The 21,513-nt window shown below is 35.5% G+C and overlaps 1 protein-coding gene across 2 annotated transcripts in view; it reads left to right on the forward strand.

The window, feature by feature from the left end:
* Positions 1 to 2,478: 2,478 nt before the first annotated feature.
* The window catches only part of LOC145663090 (uncharacterized), a 38,740-nt gene continuing 19,705 nt past the window's right edge, over positions 2,479 to 21,513 (forward strand). The window contains exons 1-2 of one of the 2 annotated variants that reach the window (XM_081729357.1): positions 2,479 to 3,037; positions 7,452 to 7,669. In XM_081729357.1, coding sequence (XP_081585483.1) covers positions 7,589 to 7,669 — 81 coding nt within the window. In that variant the 5' untranslated portion in view covers positions 2,479 to 3,037; positions 7,452 to 7,588. The remainder of the gene's footprint in view (positions 3,038 to 7,451; positions 7,670 to 21,513) is intronic. The other variant, XM_081729358.1, reaches the window with a different exon arrangement.

The raw sequence follows: 21,513 nt of genomic DNA on the forward strand, positions 1-21,513 counted from the left end.
TTAGGGGGTGGGCCATGGTACCCCTGCCAAAATTTAGAGGGGGTGGTCCTATGTACCCCTAGGTCATTGACCCCGGGCCAAGGTCATTGACCTTTGACCTATGACGTCACAAAGGTCGGGGTCAAAGTCCAAAGTGAGGCAAAGTGACCCCATTACTACTATGTCTAGGAAATCGAGAAACATCCTTCTTCTTTAAAATGTCCTGCGAAATGTCCAGAGTTAATTTATTTGCAATATCTTAATGTTTCATTCTTTATTCACAATATTTTGAATCAAACACACTCTTTTCCTGAATGATGAACCGCTGTGTTTTTTAACACTCCTCAGAAGACTAGGGATGGAGAACAATCAACAAATCATTTTTTACAATACATCGCTTTTACTGAGAAGGCCTTGTTGAGATATCGGTAAAGTAGGAAAGGTTTCTTATTGAACTTATGACAGTGATGCTAACCAAGTTAAATAGAAGTTCCTTTGTGCCGGTCTAAATTTTCTTTCATTTCTTAAAATAATACCACGCTTCGAAATTTATTATTATTATTATTATTATTTAGCCAAACACGAACTTTGACTGTACGTTCATAAAATAAACCAATTTGTTATTCATCAAAGCATTTGGAGTTGTGTTTAATTCCTTTAATAATTTTGTTCAGTGCTTCTTCTTAACAAAAATGTTCATTAACTTAAGGTTAACATTAATTGAAATAATGATATGCGTATTGCTGACGCAGTAAGATATCATATACAGTACTATTATACTTGTGTCCTACTTTTCGATTGTTAGAATGTGGTCATCCTACGATGGGCACGAGTGAGTACGAGCGAGTATTCTTTGAAACTCGATTCGACTAAAAACAGACATCTTTGAACGCGATTCGAAAAATTTCCTCCAACTCGACTCGAATTCGGGTCGAGTCGAACCAAATCTGGTTTGTAGTTTCGAGTATTCTCTTCAAGTATCTTGCATAGACAATATAGGTTATCAATGATACTAGTACTACTACTAGTACAACTTTTATTATTAATAATAAATAATAATTATAATTATAATTATAACAACACTGTGTTTAAACATGAAAGAAACGCGGTCTGTGTTTGAATACTAAAAAACTAGTTGATTGCTAACCTCGGTAGTCGTGAATTCTAGGAGTCAAGGATATTGTTCACGAGCTTGTGAATTTGGGTTGAGGGTTTAGGGAGAGTATTCGGGCTCGAGCCAAACATTGTTAAAAGTTATAGGGCACTGGCCAAATATCTTCAAAACTGTTCGGCCCGGGTTTACAATTGTAAACAACTTGAGCAGCTGGGCTCACAGCTCACTCACTATGGACCCGAACCGAGAAGTGAGCCGAGCCAACAGCTCACCGAACCGTGTCAGCAAGAGCCTTCGGCCCAGGTGAGCCGAACCGAGCAGATGGTTCATCCAACCAAGCCAGCTCGAACCGATGGTTCACCCCAAGCGAGCCGGCTCGAGCCATCGGCTCAGTTATTACTTCCCAACTGAGCTTCTTATTAAAAAAGTCTCTTGTGGTCTCGATATCGAGACGAGAAGACATGCGAGCATGTTTCCTCTAGTGAGCAACATTAAAAGTATTCCATATTACTACTTAGCTTACATTTCTCATGGCTTTCGCTTTCTAGTGGAATCAGGCCATGATTTCAAAACGAGTTAAAACGTAATAATAATAATAATAATAATAATAATAATAATAATAATAATAATAATAATAATAATAATAATAATAATAATAATAATAATAATAATAATAATAAATATAAGTATTCCATACTTATAGAAATGCTTTTGACCAAGCACACAAGAAATTATATTTTGTTCATTTAGCACTATCATTCTTTTGTCACTCACAATTATTAATATTCATATAGTAAATATCTTATAATTCTTATATTTTAAAATCAATTGACAGGGCTCTGATTGCTTTTATGAGAAATAAATCTTTGGTTTTATAGATCCTACGCAGTGGCGATGATCGTGCGTCGTTTCGATCCTGTGCCGTTTCGTTCCTATGCCGTGTCGATCCTGTGCCGTTTCGGTCCTATGCCGTGTCGATCCTGTGCCGTTTCGGTCCTATGCCGTGTCGGCTCTATGCCGTTTCGATCGTACGTATTCTATGCATATAACTTGCACAGGCATAGAATCGACAGGAGTTTATAATTTGTAAGAGCAAAGATTAAACAGATAATAAAAATATTATTTTTTTAGGCACATGATTAAAAGTTAAATTATTTCAGAGCAGCGGCGTGAGAGCAAAACGGCACAGGATCGACACGGCATAGGATCGACACGGCATAGGACCGAAACGGCACAGGATCGACACGGCACAGGACCGAAACAGGTTTCTGAGCTGAATTGTCGGTCGTATGCCGTGTCGATCCTGTGCCGCATCCCCAAAAAGAGTACATAACCGGCCGGTAATCTGTGCAAGTACTTCTGGTGCGGTGAAATGTGTGGGGAGTTCTACAGTGGTTGTGATAGTGTGTTTCGTAGCTGGTTGTGCTCCAAGAGGACGGAGGTTAAGTGGGCCCAGTGATACACCTACACTACACTTACACTTTCAGTTCCATTTAAACGTACATACATTCCCTTCTTTTTATACTCTTTCTCTTTTCTATTTTCATTTTACACTTCCCACTTTCCTCTACTTTTTTGCCCTGTTCACCTTGGCTTTTCGCCCTCTTTCCCTGTCTGAACTTCTTTTCCGACTTTGACTTTGACTTTTTCCTGATTTTGACTTTTTTCCCGACTTGTGTCAATTCTTCCCGATTGTGTCCTGTATATTATTCTATTTTGTTTTCCAATCATAAATCCTCTGTTTGAGGTACACATTTGACCAATTAGCATTAGTAGCACATATGACTAGAATGCTGGTGCACCTAACTATTTGACTATAATACTTTATATACCTTGTGATAATAGTCTTATGAAGAAGAAGAAGAAAAAGAGTACATGGTTGAATCGCTTTGACTGTTAATTTCACGATCTAATATTTTTTAAATGAGTATGTATGAAAAATAAGTATGTATCTTTATCAAGTGGACGGTATAGATTTTCTTAAGTTATTTCTGTGCTGTTGATAATATAAGCAGTACCGGATTATTTCGAGATTTAGGTTAAGTTTGAATACTCTACATTTTGCTAAATTTACAGATCAGTATCACTCAGGTTAAGTTTAGGTACACTGCAGTTTACAAAATGTGTGGATTGATTTGGGTGCAGAGAGTTAACTTTACAATGTCCCTCCAGTTCGTGTCCTCACGCAGAAACGAGAAATTACACTGGGTTTAAACTTCCATAACCCAAGACTAACCAGACCCTACCTTTTGCTAATCCAACCTACCGTTTTAAAACGGCCCTACTTATCGATGCGCAACTAAAAAGTGTGGGTTTACTCGAGCAGACAGTTCTATCGAAAACAAAATTTATAGGTAAAATACGATGTGAAACACTTCGTAAAAGAAGAGTATTCGGAAAAGAAGTAATTTCGGTACTGGTGTAGTTTTGGCTCACCACATTTTGCAAGATTTACAGGTGAAATTGAATACTTTGTCTGAAAAAAGATGGCATTTATTCCGAAGTTGGGGGTCCGCTTTCGCTACGTTGTTTCGCTGTCATCTCCTTTCCCCATTTGGATGTAGTATACATGAAGTTGCATCAGTTTCCGAAGGAAGAGAACGCTCATACTTTTAGGGATTATTCATTGAGTATGTACGAACTTACAAAGGGGTAACAAAGTGACTTTTATTTATTTATCGACTGATATGAAAATAAAAAAACAACGTACCTGTACTTTATATCTGCATGTGTAGTACCCTTGTACTTTATCTATGACTATGTGTGAGTGGGGGGGGGATTTAATGCATATCGCATGTCTTGTGTACATGGATATTTCTTACTATTGCACTACGTAGAAAATTTATGGTATTTCATGTAGAAGTGGTAATAGAACACTGAAGAAACGCAGATCAGGGGGTTCTCATGTATACTATTACCCCACATTTTCTGCAATTTGTTATTAGGTTCATTAATCCGTGCTCTTCACAAACTTTTAAAAGATTTTGCGCGTTATCAACGTATTGCTTCAAAAGTGTTAAAACTGTTAGTTCATTGCCCTTGTACATTCACCATATTGATAACATAAATGCTCGTTACTTTCCCACAATGCAACTGTTTGGTTACCATGCGCCAAGTAATTCCCTCCGCTCGCCGTATAGTCCCATGTTTATAACCGCTTATATATAAAACAAATAAACAGATTTTTCGAGACCCATTTATGTTATCAAGCACATAAACGATCAAATTATCCATATCTTTCCTGTAAATTTTAAAAATTTTGCTGGAAACGGACGCCCAATTTTGGAACTTAACGCGGAAAGATATATTCATAAGGAACATATTTCTGCAGGCGACGTTTTTTTTTTTTTTTTTTTTTTTTTTTTTTTTTTTTTTTTTTTACAAAGTAATAGAGCTGTATTTTAGGTTTAGAAGTATAGGTTCACTAGTGTAAATTCATTACAAGTGCTTATGGTGGATAAAATAAGTGAATGCATATGAAAGATGACTATTAGATGTTACTTTCCGCCGGTGGTGTATTTCTGGACAGTGCACAGAAGCTGTATTTTATGTTTACAAGTTTAACGTTACTAATGTAAACCCATGATAAGTGCTATTGAAACTCGCATATTTACAAAAATCACTTCTTTTTCACTGTCCTCGCTTACGGGTATTGCACCATCGCTGACGCGCCTGCTGCCTTCGGACGCATCCCGCGCGGGTCCACCAACTTAACCTAGTGAAGCTACCCTGACTGGATTAGATAGCATTCGTGCCTTTTAGTAGCCAGCTAGTACAGGTTGGTTTGTGCTTTTGCACTGTAGTTCTTATGCCGTAAATCCGGAAAACGTATTTATATGGAAATCGAAAAAGAATTTAAATTTTCAGGAATTATATTTGGTTGCCCCCTTAAATTTAATCTATGCTAAGTGAGATATTTTCGTATCACCCAGCGCAAATGTCTTAGGAGACAATAAGAAATAAATTAGGGAAAGAACTACAATTTCTAGTTGTGCGCCAAAACTAAATCTGCACGGTAATTTCTGTCATTGGGTATCATATTGAAATATATTTTGAATGGTAGTGAACGTATTCAAAGTGTAATTTTTTACTGAAGCGGAAGACGGAGGAATACAAGAATGCGAAGAAAGTAGGAATGTACTGTTAGTGTTAGCAATGGACGTTTGCGGTGGTTGTATTGTAAACATACACTTTTATTACAAAGAATTGTGTGATAGAGAGGGTCATATTATAAATTTTGTGCAGCGTCATGGTATGTTGAAACGTAAAATCAATCGTGCGAAGTGTGGAAAAGAAGTAAAAATTCAGAACAGACTAATTTCTCCTTGCAGAAGTATATTTCTAGCTGGGAAAGTAGTGAAGCCGTTTCAAGTCAAAAATTTAAATATATAAAGTATTGCGGATATTTTATGTTTTTTCCACTATTCTTGTTTATGCGTATGCCACCCGTCGCTGACGAACCTGCTCCCTACGAACGCACCCCCTCTCTCCGCTTGGCTGCCCCTGCTCCGCTACTGCTCTGACTCGATTACATAACATTTTTAGTGGCCACCTACTCAAATTGGTTTGTCGGTTATGCACTAACTTCTCATTTAGTGCAAATAGAAACCGAAAAATGCAATACATGTGTGAAAAATTGGTAGAACCGTCTGCTCGAGTAATGCCGAAAGGGTTTTGTAAAGTTTACCCTGTGCAGGATAAGTATAGGTACCTCACTCAAAACAATTGCTGAAAAAATAATTCTGTCACTTTTTGTTTCTTGTCTCTAAAACATTTGCCGTGAACGACATAACAATACCTTTTTACGTATAGATGAAAGTCAAGTATGCTACCAGAAATAATTGTTCAAAAATTGGATATATATAGTTGCCCCTGGAAGTTGATCTAATCTATGTGGAATATTGCTTTGTCTAGCAAAAGCATTGTAGAGGATATAAAGAAAAGAAATTAGTAAATTCTCCGTTTTCCGTTCAGGTTAAGTCACACCACATTTTGCAAATTCTACAGGGAAAATGTAATGCTCCTTATTAGAAGAGTTGTTAGTAAGGAACAAATTTCGCTATGTGGCAGAATTAAATAGAGATTAATGTTACAATGCCCGCTCCAGCTTATATACTCACTCAGAAACGAGAAATTACATTCTACTAAATTTATGAAAATGGATCAAATCTTCCGTAACCTTAAGCTAACCCATTCCTACAATTACCCTATCTTATTCTACTCAGTCCTACCCTACTCTAGTATATACTTTTAAAGCGACCCTACTTGTCGATGCGCTGCTGAAGTGTGTATTGTAAAAAGTTTACCTGTAAATAGTAAGTAATATAGGCTTATTTCATGTTTACAAGTATAGGTTAAATAGTGTAATATCATTACTACTACTGGTTATTTTTTCGCAAATGGCGGCTCCAGATTAGATCCAAATGAATCTGTTTCCAGCGTTAACTTATATTGCTGTTTGTTATTATTTTAATATAAATATTTTATTTAGACTTAATCTTTCGCTTCCGTCGTCTTTATTGTATTAGTTGGCAAAATTAGTACCTTTTAACTATACCACGCACTATTCAGAAATAACAAAAGAGCGAATCCTTACCTTCTCATGTTTCCAGCCAGCACAACAAACAAAAACCTATTTCAGTGTTCTACAGGGGATTTGCTGCGGTGCCCCTTAGCAAATTTCTGTACTAGATTGACACACAAGGGATATTTATATTCATGAAATGTGACTTTCCTTTCTCAGAAAATGCAGTCTTACGTGTTACGGGAGGAGTTTCATTAATAGGCCCAGATTGATTCCACGCTGACTGACCATAATTGCAGCGTGTGCACATACGACATAAAAACCACAGCTGTCCGACAGTTCTCTTCTTAGCACACAAATATCCAGTTTTAAAAATTTTTACACGCCATTGTAGATTGTCTTCCTGGTTGTTGCTGCGTCCCCGTACTTCATCGTATATTTTCTTTTAACATGAATTGCACTTTTTGTTATGCAATATTTTTTCAAAAGAATTCCGGACTTTTGTTACACGGAGTATGTATATCACGTTGTAACATCGGAATCACAAATGAAACATTACTGCGTGTAAGCAGAATACATTTTTCAATATCATTCCACTGAGCGAACAGGAAACGAGTATGGTCACCTCATCCCTGGCTACGCCACTGTTTCCTGGGTTGCATAAAATGTGTAAATTGTTACTGAATGTTACTATCATATACTCAGTGGTGGGAAATTTCCAGTATAAAAGAGTCACTTCGGAATTCTGTTCCATTCGATATTGAGTGGTAGTTATTTTTACTTTTTTACTAAGTTAAGTTAATGTATACTTTCTGTATATTAATATTATTTCAGGTCGTTGATGGGAATGAATTACTACGAATGAAGTCTCTTAAGTTGAAGCATTGAGTGAATTCATACAGTTATCTTTCGAAGCAGAATACAAATCAAAGAGGTTATTAGGAAAGAAGAAAGCTGCTGTAAAAGGCAAGATGAGCAAGGATCAGTGTGCGACACTTCAAGATGATTCTTTGGAAAAAGATTATCCGCATATAGTGCCAAAACCTTTAGAGGTAAGTTCTTTCATATCATAAGTATTTAGACTGATCTTCATTAAGTTTTATGAATGCCAATGGCATTGTGTACTTTTCACTATTTTCTTGTCTCCTTCCTGACAAAAAGTAACGGGCTACTACTTCTCTTACCCTAGAATTTAGTTAAGATCCATGATTTTATTGTTGTTCTTATTTCAATATACAGTATTATTTTGTGTTTATTTTGGTTGGGCAGAGCTTATTGTTCCTTTTCACCAAAGCTGTATGAGTCATTCACGGTTCAAGGTATTTTTCTTCCTTCTCTTCGGAAGTTTGGTTCCTGAAAAAATAGAGAGAGAAATGAATTTATACTGCTTATCTTTCTTCATTTGACATTTTCCACCACAATTCTAGAAGTCTTTGTATTTTATTATTTGTTTCTCACTTACTTCCTTTCCATTTAGATTAAAGCCAGCCTCCAAGCTAGTTGAACCAAGTTCCCTTCCTTTTCCATGTTATCGTTCCATTTCCATGTTTTCCTTATTTTTAGGGTTTCTCCATATTTTAAAGTTAAGTGTTCTAGTGTTTCATCTTCCTTGGAACAAAGTTGGCATTTTTCGTTCACTTCTTTAAATTGTTTGAATCTTACTCCTGGTTCAAGGCTCACTGAGCCGGCTTTTAAAGGTAAAATGCTCCGAAAATCATTGTCCACATAATTTATTTTGTCATAACGCGTTTTGTATGTGAATATTCCTTTCAAACTGCTCTTTTTGACAACTTCTTCATAACAACTTTCCTGTTCTTTTTCTTTAATTGTTCTTTCAGTTTTTTCCCCCAATTTTTATTATTCTTTTCTCTGTCCCAGCGGGTAGTTTGATCAAATTTTCTTTCTTATTCCCTAACTCTCCTAAACCATTTTGTGTTCTCCCCTTTTCTCATATGTTTATTGGCTTCATGCACAATTTTAACAATATTGTTTCTTCCATACATTTTAATCTTCAAAGATATTTTACTTTACTCGTAACTTCTCTTTTTTTTTCAAATTCACTCCATACCATCTCTCCTGTTACTGTTAAATTTGCACTTTAAGGTATTGTTCTACTTCTTCAAGTATACTTCGTAAACATTCGATTTTCTCAGTCCTGTGTGTTACTATGTTTCCTCCTTGCATATTTTGATCTTCTATGATTCCACTAAAATCATAAACTTCCTTTTTTCTTCATTTATTTTTAAACTAATTTCTTCTGCTTTCCTAACTGCTGTTTCTAGCATTTCCTTATTATCCTCTATATTATTACTCATCAATGCTTCGTCGTCCGCAAATAGACTCCGAGGAATTTTTCTTATTTTTCTTTCCCTTGCAATCTTAATTCTATCCCTCTCTTTGTTTTGAACAATGCTTCTTCCACTTGTGTAGATATCTCAGGAATAGAACTAATAGTAGAGGACATCCTTGTTTCAATCTTTTTTACTGTCTATCCATTTTGATTTTATGTTTCACATTTCATATCTGTATTTGTTATCTTTATCTAATTCCTTAAGGAGCATAGTAAATTTTTTTGAGATTCCTAAGTTTCCCATTACTTGCTATAATATCTTTCTCTTGATTGTATCATACGCCTTTTCAATATCAATGAATGGTACTATAAAATCTTTCTTTCTTTGCATATTTCTATCAATTGTGTTATAATATAGATATTATCTGTTGTTCTTCAATCTGTTCTAAATCCATTTTCTAAGTCATTTAATATTTTGCTTTTCTCTAGTCAGTTCATTATACTCTCTCTCAGAATAATTGCAAAGGAATTATATACGCAAGGATTATAACTATTGTCCTATAATTTTTATGTCATGTTTTATCTTTCCCTTTTCCTTTATATACCCTCCATTCCAAAAGAAACCGAACGTTTAAAAAAAACAAAAAAGCAATGTACATTTTGGAACAAATCATTTTTATTAATCAATGTATTCCCCTTCTGCATCGATACACATATTTGCACGCTCCAACAAGTTGTCAAACGACTTCTCCATGTCCTTTATTGGAATGGTCTTTAGGACTGCGGTCGTCGCCTTCTCAATGGCATCAATCGATGCGTGCCACTTTCCTTTCATCGCCAAATGCAGTTTCGGGAACAGATAGAAATCGCACGGAGCGAGACCTGGTGAATAGGGCGGATGATGCAACCGAATAATGTGATTTTTGACCAAAAATTCAGTTACAAGTCGCGAACGATGTGATGGTGCATTATCGTCCAAAAGAGTCCAACTGCCGATTTCTTGATATTCGGGCCGAATACGACGAATTCTTGCCAGCAAACGCTTCATGACGCCCAAGTAAAACTCTCCAGTGACTGTCTGGCCGGGCGGAACAAATTCTTTGTGGATAATTCCTTTTGAATCGTAAAAACAAATCAGTATCACCTTAACTTTTGACTTCACCAAGCGACTTTTTTTGGGTGTTCCTTCATCCGGCGCTCTTCATTCAGCACTTTGCCGCTTTGTTTCGGGCTCATATTCAAAACACCACGTCTCGTCACCAGTTACAATCGATTTCAAGAAGTTTCGATCCTGCCGAGCACTTTTAACGATGTCTTTGCAATGCGCAATTCGATCAACTTTTTGGTCTTCGGTGAGTTTGTGTGGTACAAACCGCGAATTAACCTTCTTAAGGCCCAAAACTTCGGTCAAAATGCGGTATGCGGTTGTTTGAGGAATGCCTAATTCCATTTCAATAACTTTCACCGACGATTTTTTGTTATGTTTGATGAATTCACGCACTTTTTCGATGTTTTCTTCCGATAATCCAGTTCTGGGACGGCCTGATCTTTCGTCATCATCCAGCGTCTCTCTACCCGATTTGAATCGCCTGAACCACTCGTAAACTTGCGTACGGGATAGACACTCATCACCATATGCATTTTGTAGCATTTGGTGCGTTTCACTAAAAGTTTTACCCAGTTTAACACAAAACTCAATTGCAGCTCGTTGTTTGAAACTCATTTTCCGACCGATGTACACAACACACTAACAGTTGAAACGCAATAACTTTGTTGCCGTGCATCCAAATGTCATGACATTTATACCAGTTGTCAATGAGGGACTACGCCATCTACCGGTAAAATATTACAACAGATGGCACTAGTGGTACTATTTGTTTTCAAAAGTTCGGTTTCTTTCGGAATGGAGGGTGTATATTAACTTAATCTTGGTTTGCTTCCACCTTGGAGTTATGGTTCTTAATTCAAGTATATTACTCATAATATTCTTTAAACTTTCCAAAGATTTATTATCTAAGTTTACTAACATCTCATTTGACACCTCATCTATTCCTGTTGCTTTCCCTCTTCTTAGGTTTTTCCTAGCCTTCTCTATTTCCATATTTTCAATATTATATGTTAATTCCTGACTTCTTTCTTCAACACTCTTACTACTTATTTTTGCTACTTTATTTGTTTAATTTATCCGTTCTTCATACTTTTGCTTCATCGCCCAATTTGTTAAGTACGTCTCAGTTTCCGTCCTGTCTTTCAGCATTTCTCCCTTTTTTATTTATAGGGATTTTTCCTGTTTCATTTTGTTTTTGTCTAACATATCTCCAAAATCTTTTCCCTTCTTTTCCTCCTAACTTAATTTCATCTGCTATTTCTTCATTTAAACTTCTTATTTCTTTCATTTTAGCTATGTGTGCATCTTTCTTCCTATTTATATATTCGTTCCATGCTTGAATTACTTCCTCTTTCCCAATTTCTCCTTTCCTAAATTTCTTTAGTTTTAATCTATGGGTTCGACTTTTTCTTTTTCTTACATTAATTTTTGGACCTACAGTTGAAGGTGGAATTGTAATACCATGATGCATTGAAACTTCAAACCTCTCCTACCGGCAGTTGAACTCAGGATCCTGTGCATCAAAGGCGCGATAACGACCAAAGGCGCAGTTTGCATAATACTGGTTTCAATTACCTTTTACTTAAGCTGGTATTCAAACGTTAAACAACCTAAGCATAACCTCCTAAAGTGTCCATTTATTATCTAACAACTTATCACAGCCAGTATATATCACAGATTTCGGTATCACAGTACGTTTAACACATATAGTTACTGGTATCAGGATGAAAGAAAGAAAGAAAGGAAAAAAATCAATTACAGCTACTGAAAGTTTGATTAGGTTTCGCTAGGTTAACTTTTAGTTCAAATATTCTATTAGATTTCCACAGATGTTTCTTCCTTGAATAGTTATTCAATCCAAAAATAGGTCCATTTGATTTGAATAGTTAATCGCCGAAGGCTTAATTTAACTTCAATAGTTATTCGTTATAGATTTAGTTCAAAATGATCACTGAGAATTTTCGTCGTTCCAGAATTCGTAGTTACATTTAGCTGCCTAAATACTTTCCACGAAATTAACACATACTCAACTTAAACACCACAAAATCTTATACTTTTACATATAACATTACATCCATGTTAAATATTGAACAGGATTATTTATTATGTCCCCTCGAAGCGCATATCGGGACCCGGAAGTGCAAATGATTCACAACTAGTTCAGGCGTCACCAAACGAGAACAAACGGAAACAGAGGATATTCATATATCACGTAAGTCGTCTCTGTTCCAAGGCAGCGCAATACCAATACACTCACTATACGACTAAATTAAATCGGAGACACACCTGAAAGTACTAAGACGGCAACTTCCATTAAAAACCTTTTTTATTCCTTGACACTAATAATTCAATACTGAGGTTCGAAGTGAAACTAGTTATGGGCAGCGACGTAGCATTTAACCGAACGACAGTAACAGAGGTGTTTTGACCTTCGCAAAACATGAGTAGAAGGATTAACTTGGAATGTTTGTAAATATCAAATTATCAAGTAGATGGAAATTGAACTAACTTGTATATTCAAGACAGACAATCATTATTTACAAAACCCGAGCGAATATTACACATCTATTACGCAATAACTATAAAGACATTGGAACACAGAATATTCTTGCGTGATAACTAAATTCGTAAATGAGAAGATAAGACTTGTAACATTGCAATTAAAAATATATCAAAACACTGTAATCAAGTAAGGTGAATCATTTACCACAACCAGCTATATTTCGCACGAAGAAAGAGAGAGACGCGAGGAATGAAAGCGAGGTAATGGGGTGATTACGGGGTCCGGCGCTGAGCCGTCAGCCCAGGAAGGGAATTCTCCCATAGAAATGTAATTTACTCAGCCATGCTGAGACAGACCATGTATGAAGTGAAACCGAACATAGTTAATATTACGTTTAAATGAATACAATATTCTAAATATTTAAGTTGGTATTTAATTTGGATTGGCAGTCGATCTACGAATTTTTTCTAAGATATTCTTAATTGTTTTAATTTTGACAGGTTATTGTCCAATGACAACAACAGTACAACGACATAATATTCAACACGAATCCCTTTGAACTTCCTTTCCAGTAAACTTCTTTCTTAATGTTCAATCCAATATTCCGATGGATAGCTCTAAACACGCAGGAGAATAAACAGTATTTCCTGAGCTGCCGTTACACTATATTCCAGCCAAAACTGCAAGCTCCATTATCAAACCAGCCAGAAAATCCCATGCGGTCATAATATTCCTCATAATAATTTGTCTTTATCCATTCCGATCATCTTTCCAAACGATCTTTTTTGTGTGTGAACGGCGCACTGATAATTAAACTTTAAATGGCGGAAGTAAGAAACTCTCCATCGTAACGATTACTCTGGATGTTGTGCCTTTATGAAGAGATTGAGTGAATATTCAGATATAGTACCATCTTGATTTCTTGTAGTTCAATAGCATAGACTACTCTCAATACAGGGGGCGCGGTGGCTTAGTGGTAGAGCGTTCACCTCCGGTGCTTCGGGTCCCTGGTTCGATCCCAGCTCGCGCCGTGTGGACTTTGTGGTGGACAAACACCGTGCTCCTGGGGTTTTCTCGGGGTTCTCTTTCCACCCACTTTCTTCATTCCACGATTTTCATTGATTTCTCATCATTATTGTCTTCTTTAGCCTAACCGGCATAATCGTGGGACGTAAAACAAAGATTTCATTTTTACTACTCTCAATACAACTTAGGTATCGAAATCGAATACAATCGATTGTTGCTCTTTCATACTAAAGACAATTTTTGTCGAGAACATTCAAAACATTTTAATGAAGACTAAATTATGAAACATACTTATTAATCTAACACTAAATGTAAGAATTACAAAATAGAGAAGAAAAGAACAACGAAGAAAGAAAATAACATGAGTATAGAGTGCTGCCTTATTCCATACAAGATATAGCTTCATTCCTTACCCTCTCCTGCGCATTTGAATCTTCTGAGTGTTCAACTTTTTTATGATTGACAAAGTAGACAAATGGGAAATAATACTAACAACGTATAAAGAAAAGAACATCGAAAGACGAGACGCGTAGAAGAAACTTCTTGCAACGTCACCAACGAGGACAAAATAGTAATAACTGGTATCAAATTTATAGAAGACAAAGTACGTAAGTTAAAACAAATTTCAGGTAAATAAGAGAACAAGAGAAATATATATATCATTCGTAACTAGAACATTTTTCAACCGATCTGTAACGAACAAGGTACGTTACACCCAAAACAGAACGTTTTTCAACTTTCTGCGACGACTTACAAAAATCCAAAAACTTTCTGCAAGCATTTTAGTAATGGAACAGTAAAATTTTTGCATAACATTTTGAAGTGCAGGAAAGCAAGAGAGTTTTTATAGTTCGGTGTTTCTAATATTTTTTAATTTATGAAGAAATATACAGGGCAGTATAATAACTGAATAAATAACCAACCAATCAAAGAATCCCCATATATTGATTCAAAAAGAGTTATTACACTTTTTTTAATCTTAAATCATGGCAATGAACCATTTATGTCTCCTTGAATTATTCTTACAACTTTGAATATCAGCTGTTTAAACACTAATTTGTCTCCAGAAATAAGCTTGAAATGATTGTGGTATTGACTAGCATATTTCTGACATAAAGCCATTTTCAAAAATTTCCTGTTTTCGTTGTAACCAACAGGTGATACATTTATCTGGGTGTAAGCCAATATATCAATTGTGCCCATTTTTTCAAACGAAAAAAAAATCATTGGCTGCACGACTGTTAATTAGCTTTCAGAAATCGTACTGAGATAGCCATTTTCTAAGCATCACAATCACGACCACGACGGTAGCACTATCAATCAATACACAATGACTCAGCAGGCATCTTGTCAGCGGACAGCTGTCTGCTGGGATTTCAACTCGACTGCATGCACTGTAGAACTAGCGACAGTAGCGCTTGTGTTAGTGGTTGTACATATTGCTTACTCTTAAGTTGATCGGTATATCATCATGACTATCAATTGAATTGCTCTGAATCGTGTTCTATTTACGGAGAAGAAAATCTTTCTGCAACCGTAATTTATATTTACAGAATAGACAATCTGTGAGATAGTAATTTTCATCTAGATGTGAGCTAATTTTTCTACAGCCTGCATTTTCTTTCTGCCATAATTATAACATTTATAACTTCATCAATATCTATTATTTTATGCGCGCACAAAAGAAAACATACATATAAATTATCTCTCTCTCTCTCTCTCTCTCTCTCTCTCTCTATATATATATATATATATATATATATATATATATATATATATATATATATATATATATATATAACGCTATATAATCGTTTGATCTATCTTCTAATATTTCTAAGTTTTATTTCATTTTTTTGTGTTTTTTAATTTTCATATTTTGATAAAAATATTTTACTCTATACATTTTGTGGAGTATGATTTTAAATGCAAACGCTAAAATAGAACGAAGTTTCTTTTATAGCCTTTATGTTACGTTCTACACAGTATAAATATTGCTGGAAATTTTGATGTGATGAGACATGATTCTATATATATATATATTTCATTTTCTTTTTTCTTTCTCACTTCTTTTCTGTCTTAAACCAAAATTTTTCGGAAATTCAATTTAAAACTAGGAATGACAACGCTGTTTTCAATATAAGTTTGAAATGATTTTTTTCTTGCTATAATTATTTATCCCCCTTCTGTTTTCTTTCTCTTTTTCTCCCATTTCGTCTTTTTGTTTTTCTTCCCCGTTTTCTCGCCTTTCTTCTTTTCCAGGCTAACCATCCTCCTTCAATTCCTTGTGATGCAAATATTCCAGCACGGGTATATAAAATTTTCAGTTTAGAACATGCAGTTAGAAATCAAAATAATAAAATAATTTTATTCGGATTAACTTTCTAGATTCAGTTGCCAAGCGAGGAATAACGAGGAGGAAGGTTACAAGAGGATTAATGAGGTAGATGGAACATATTCTGAGGACACGGAATCTTTTGCAAAAATCGCTTCTCGTTATCTTTTACCGTTTTTCTTTTGATACCTATCGACAGGCGGACGTTGCAAGCTGTTCTATAAAACGTTCGACACTTGGGCTTAACATAGTTGTAAGTCTGATAATAATAGTAATAGCAAGGAGAAGAATCAAATATACTACTTTAGATACTAGAAGAGTAAAAAATTGACGGGTTCAAAATGAATGGATACATAGTCACAAGATAAACCCAAATTAGATTAAATCTAATCCATTCTTCTTACTCTTTATGTTATTTACGTTCTGAATTAAGTAACTACGGGTGCTAGTAACTAGTAAATACAGAACAGTATATATGTATATATATGTCATGCACGCTCATCGATATCATCGTTAAACTGTTCGTGATTGTACTTTTAGTTCAATATTCTTCAAAGGACATTCAACGAACTGCAAAAGGAAATGATGGATATTTCAAAGCTAAATTGTGATTAATTAATTAATTCTTTGTTTGTAAAACTGCTATGTAATTTCGTCTTTGAAATCGTTGCCAAGTACTGAAGTCAGCTAGCTTTCGCAATCAACGTATAAGACCATACATTGACAAATATGGTGAGTGGAGTCCAGATTTTTATGTAATATCAACCCCCGAAACATGTACATAAATATGTAACAAAAATCGCTTAATAATGTAAGAAATATGTAATATTATATAAGAATGTATAATATTACATATGTTACATATTTATGAAAACGTAACATTAACACGCGTATGAGTATGTAATATTTAAACGAATTATGAAAATAAAAAGGAAAATCTACTACACTTTATCCTGCTTAATGCAAGTCCCCCAATGAAGTAAAATGCTTGAACAGCTGAGACAGCCATACGTCACTGACATGACTGATTACAGGATAATAAAAATCAGACGCGAATGAAGGAAGATGTGAATCGGCCAGAGAGAAACAGGAAAGCCCCGAGAAAATTAATGCATACTGCATTTGTACGTCAGAAATCTCATGGTGGTGTGGTGTGGTCCGTTTCAAATTTAGAACCTTTTGCACTAAATGAATTATACGCACTATACAAATTTAAATACTAAAAGCAACTTAAGACGAAATGTATTGTTTTATATACATTTATTTCATGCAGGGAAAAGCAGTCCTATATCTTTTAAACAATACCAGCTGAACTAAGATTGAAGAATATTTCCACTAATGAACATTTTTAATTTGAAATAAAATACTTACAAAATATGTGCCAGCAGTTCAACTACGTGTTGTTGCACAATGGGTTACAAGGTACATTTCCAAATGATCAGAAGTAACATTTTGTCGGCGATCGGATAAAATATTCTTGTATGCAGAAAATGATCTCTCCACATCACATGAGGTAACAGGAGCGTATTTCAACAGGGGGATGTAGTTGGGAGAAATATCTTCAAGGGGTTCTTGTTTCACCATAGAATCTCTCATACTGCCAATAGGCTGTCGTAACCCGGGTTTCTTTCCAGCACTGCATTTAGTTTTTTCGAACTTTTTCTCCTTTATCTCCACACACACCTTGCAGCAGTCTCTTTGTATCCTCTATGATTTCCATGGATTCCGGAAGAGGCAGCCCAACAGTCTCTTAGCTTTTTAATGTTTGTAGATAGCCAACCAGAAATGCTGTCTATGTGTGCGATATCACACGCTACTTTTGAGTCATTAAATAGTTTCTGAGCAATGCCAACTGATACAGCAGACTCCGATGGAAATGAATGAACAACAGACTTATTGTTTTGAAAATGTTCATTGTAGAAACGTACTGCCTGTATCCAAGTGCCTCATCGCGTTAGCACAGGCTCCGGAGGAAGTGGCACGTCTGGCAGTTGATCTCTGTGAACTTGAACACGTTGTGGCGCCTTAACAAATATTTTTTTTTCGTATAAGAAACTAGTTGATTTACTTCGCAAAAGTTGTCTCTCATCTTTCAGCAACACGCTGAAGAGCATGGGCCATACAGGTGAAATGAATTAAGTGAGGGTAAAAGACTGTAAGTGCTCTAGCCGCTTTTAACATGTACGCTGCACTGTCTGTATAGAGAACAAGGACTTTTTCTTCGTGAACTCCTCCCGGTCACAACACTTTAAGACCGTCGTTTACAAAGCGAGCAATCGTGGAATGATTCGTGCTCCAGCAATTTACTCGCAATAAGATAGGATTTAGATGGAGCATCTTCACTTAACTTTCCAATCAGTAAATTTGCTACTAACGTCCCAAAACGTCTGTTGTTTCGTCCACAGAAATCCAAATGTATGAACTAATTATTTCTGCCCTAATGGTATTTCCAAGGAATATTTGCTGCTATCATTCCTTGGCACAAGTATTTGAAAAACTAACTCACTGAAGTATATTGATGCATTTGTGTCAAGAGTACTTGTTTTTTTTTTTTTTTTCCCAGTTCGAAAATTTTTATTTCTTGCATGAAGTGCATTTCGTACATGTTTTAACTGAGATTTCATTGAACATCCAATTTTTTTTTATCACACACTTGGCACAACACCACTCTACCGTCCGTAGTATCACTGATAGTTACCCACGACCGCAATTTCGCGGATAAAGTTGAGGCAACCGGAACCATTTCTAACTTCGACGGTCAATGCAGAACACGTGCGTTTTGCAACTGCAATACTAGAGTACTGTCCTCCTGTCATTCAGTTGAACAAGCGAAGTTCTTTGAAAGCTTAGGTTACCTACTATAATATTGCCATTGTCGCCAGCTTCTAGGAACGAACTCTTGCAGTAAATTGCTGGAAGCACACTAGCATACAGTTTTAACTTGAATTGCAGGATTTGCTTTCATCTTTTTCCCGTCCGACCTCCGGTAACAATCAAATAGACTTCATTTTAGGAATTTCGTGGCCAATCGCCTGTTAGGCACGTGATCTGTCTTCCTCCAGAATTGAGAATAAAGAGCGCTGCGAATGTACCCTGGAGGGAGGATTTTTACTTGTTTCTTCTTATATTTCTTTTGTTATCGGTGAAAATTCTGGTTAACATGGTTTGACAAATAAAAAAAAGAGAGTGAGATTTCTCTTTCGATAAAGAAAGGAAAAGATAGACATGACAAAATTGAATCTAGATGCAAGCCTTGTACAGTTGGAGAGTTTATTTATTTATTTTTTTTTTTTTAATTTTAAATTAAAATTTCAGTAAACGCAAAATTTTACTAATTATTTCTGCCCTAGTGGTATCTATAGCGTCCCTATAACGAATTTGAGATAACACTTTCGAAGAGTGGATTCGTCAGGACAGTTTTATGTAAAAAAATATGTAGAAACCATAGAAATATGTAATATTGGTCAAAATATGTAAAAATATGTAATATCAAAATTGAGTTGAAGCACCCTACAGGTGTGAATCACAAACATTTAAGGATTTGACAAACCTACATATGAAGGAAAAAATATGTAATTACATACAAATCCGGACATAAATGATGAGAAAAATGTATTTCAAAGGTACACGTCTTGACGTATTTCACCACGAATACAGGAAGTTCCATAACCTCGCCTCGAGTCGAGTAACAAAACTACTGAACTTTCTAAAAGTAAGGGTAGTAGCATCGAAGATCGACCAGGAGGATCACCTTGCTATTAGTGTGTATTGCATCGCTCATCAAGATTGCATCTATAAGCTGAAGGTGTGGACCTGTTTCATATTTGTCAATACCCAGTCATGAATCAGTGATTGGGGGGTTTCAAATAGGCATAACTGAATTAAAATTACACACATTAAAGACATACCTCACAAACCTTATTCTTTCATTTCAATAAAAAAGATAGTTCATGAATATTGGTGTACAAAATTTTCGTTATCTAGTTTATTAAGAAAGTTAGTTAGTGCTATAACATCTCTTGCATACGTCCCGTTCCATGTAAAAAGATAACTCATAGCGTAACAGCATGATAGAGGCGTTAAAAATTCTAAAGAAAACAGCGATTTAGTTTTTCTTTTATTCAATTGTCTTAATCTGGCATCGATCCCAACACCATCAGAATTAAAATAATGCATGTTCGGTTTTGTGGTCACGAGTTAAACAGAATTTATTAATGGTGTGTCTTTTCGGAACTAATTCAAAAGTAGGCGTATAACTGACGAAATAGACTCTACATTAGATCAGATACTTCAATGTGTAACACCGCCTAGGCAAAGGAAAAAAAGAAAAGAAGACACAAACATATACAGTCACTCAGGTTTCTAATACGAGAGTAGTTCTCGTAGCGAAGGTGAGCAAAGTTGAACAAACATGCAAGCAAATCCAGTTAGTGTTAATGTTCATAGAATTTACAGTACTTTGATATTAAATCCGGAAAGGATATAGTTTCATTTTTTCAGAACTTTGGGGTGATTGCTGTGAGATAAACAGATATGATGACAATAGGAAAAAGGCGTTGTTGCCAGTTATATTTAAAGATCAGAGTAGGCATTAGATTAAGACTTTTCTTGACAGAAAAAATGTAGGCGAAACATCATATAGTAAGTTGAAAAAGAAACTAATAGATGAATTTAGAAACTTCAGTTTTGTTTTAGACATAGAAGAAAGAATTAAGAGATAGGTTACAAAAAGAGGGTGAACTTATATTTAACTTTGTTTACGACATGCTAGCATTAGTAGAGATGTTTAACGAGGAGATGACAGATACTAAAAAGATAAGATTAATTGCATCAGGTCTTTTGTCATATTACGTAGACAAGATAGGGACAAAATTCTATGATGCTGTAGAAACCTTTATAGAAGATTTATTGAAGGTGAAAAAGAATAAATGTAAAATTGAAAATAGACAACAATGAGCTAGAGGGAGAGCTGAGTAGAGGGAATTCAGAAATCAATTTCGGTTCAGGAATTGATAAGTAGAATTAGAAAACCTGTAAAAGTAAGTGATTCAGACGATGGCACAGTGGTAGCTTAGGAACCAAAGAAAAATCGCATGATAGTCAAAAGTCCAAAGAAAAAGAAATTAAAGTAGAACCATCGACCAGTTCACAAACAACTAGGATAGAGAAAACCCTTGAGGAATTAAAGCTTTCGATGACAAGTCAAATGCAGGCCATTGGTAATAGTATTATTAATAATACTAATAGTCAAAAACAACAACAACAAACTAGTGTTCGTGGGGAAAAACAGAAGAATTTTCAAAATCAAAATGACAAGAACGGACAATATTGGAATAATGGTAGGAATTCCCATAACAAAGAGCAATATGGTCAAACATAGGCGTGCCCCCCAAAATATTTCTGGGGGGGACAGTACCTTTCACTCAACATTGTGGACTGAAATTTAAAGAAAGGTGAAAGCACTGCACCCCTCCCCAAATTTTCAAAATGTCACATCATGCCATGAATTGAAGTGCTATAATTTGGGATAAATCCTACCAATTATGGGTAACAAGTTCTATTCCAGCGGCACAAAAAATCCTATTTATGATGATACTGAAAAAAATTATTAAAATTAAAGGGGTTTCCAGGGCA

Source organism: Thermobia domestica, chromosome 10 (assembly GCF_964235325.1).
Source record: "Thermobia domestica chromosome 10, izTheDome1.hap1.1, whole genome shotgun sequence".
NCBI classification, from domain to species: domain Eukaryota; kingdom Metazoa; phylum Arthropoda; class Insecta; order Zygentoma; family Lepismatidae; genus Thermobia; species Thermobia domestica.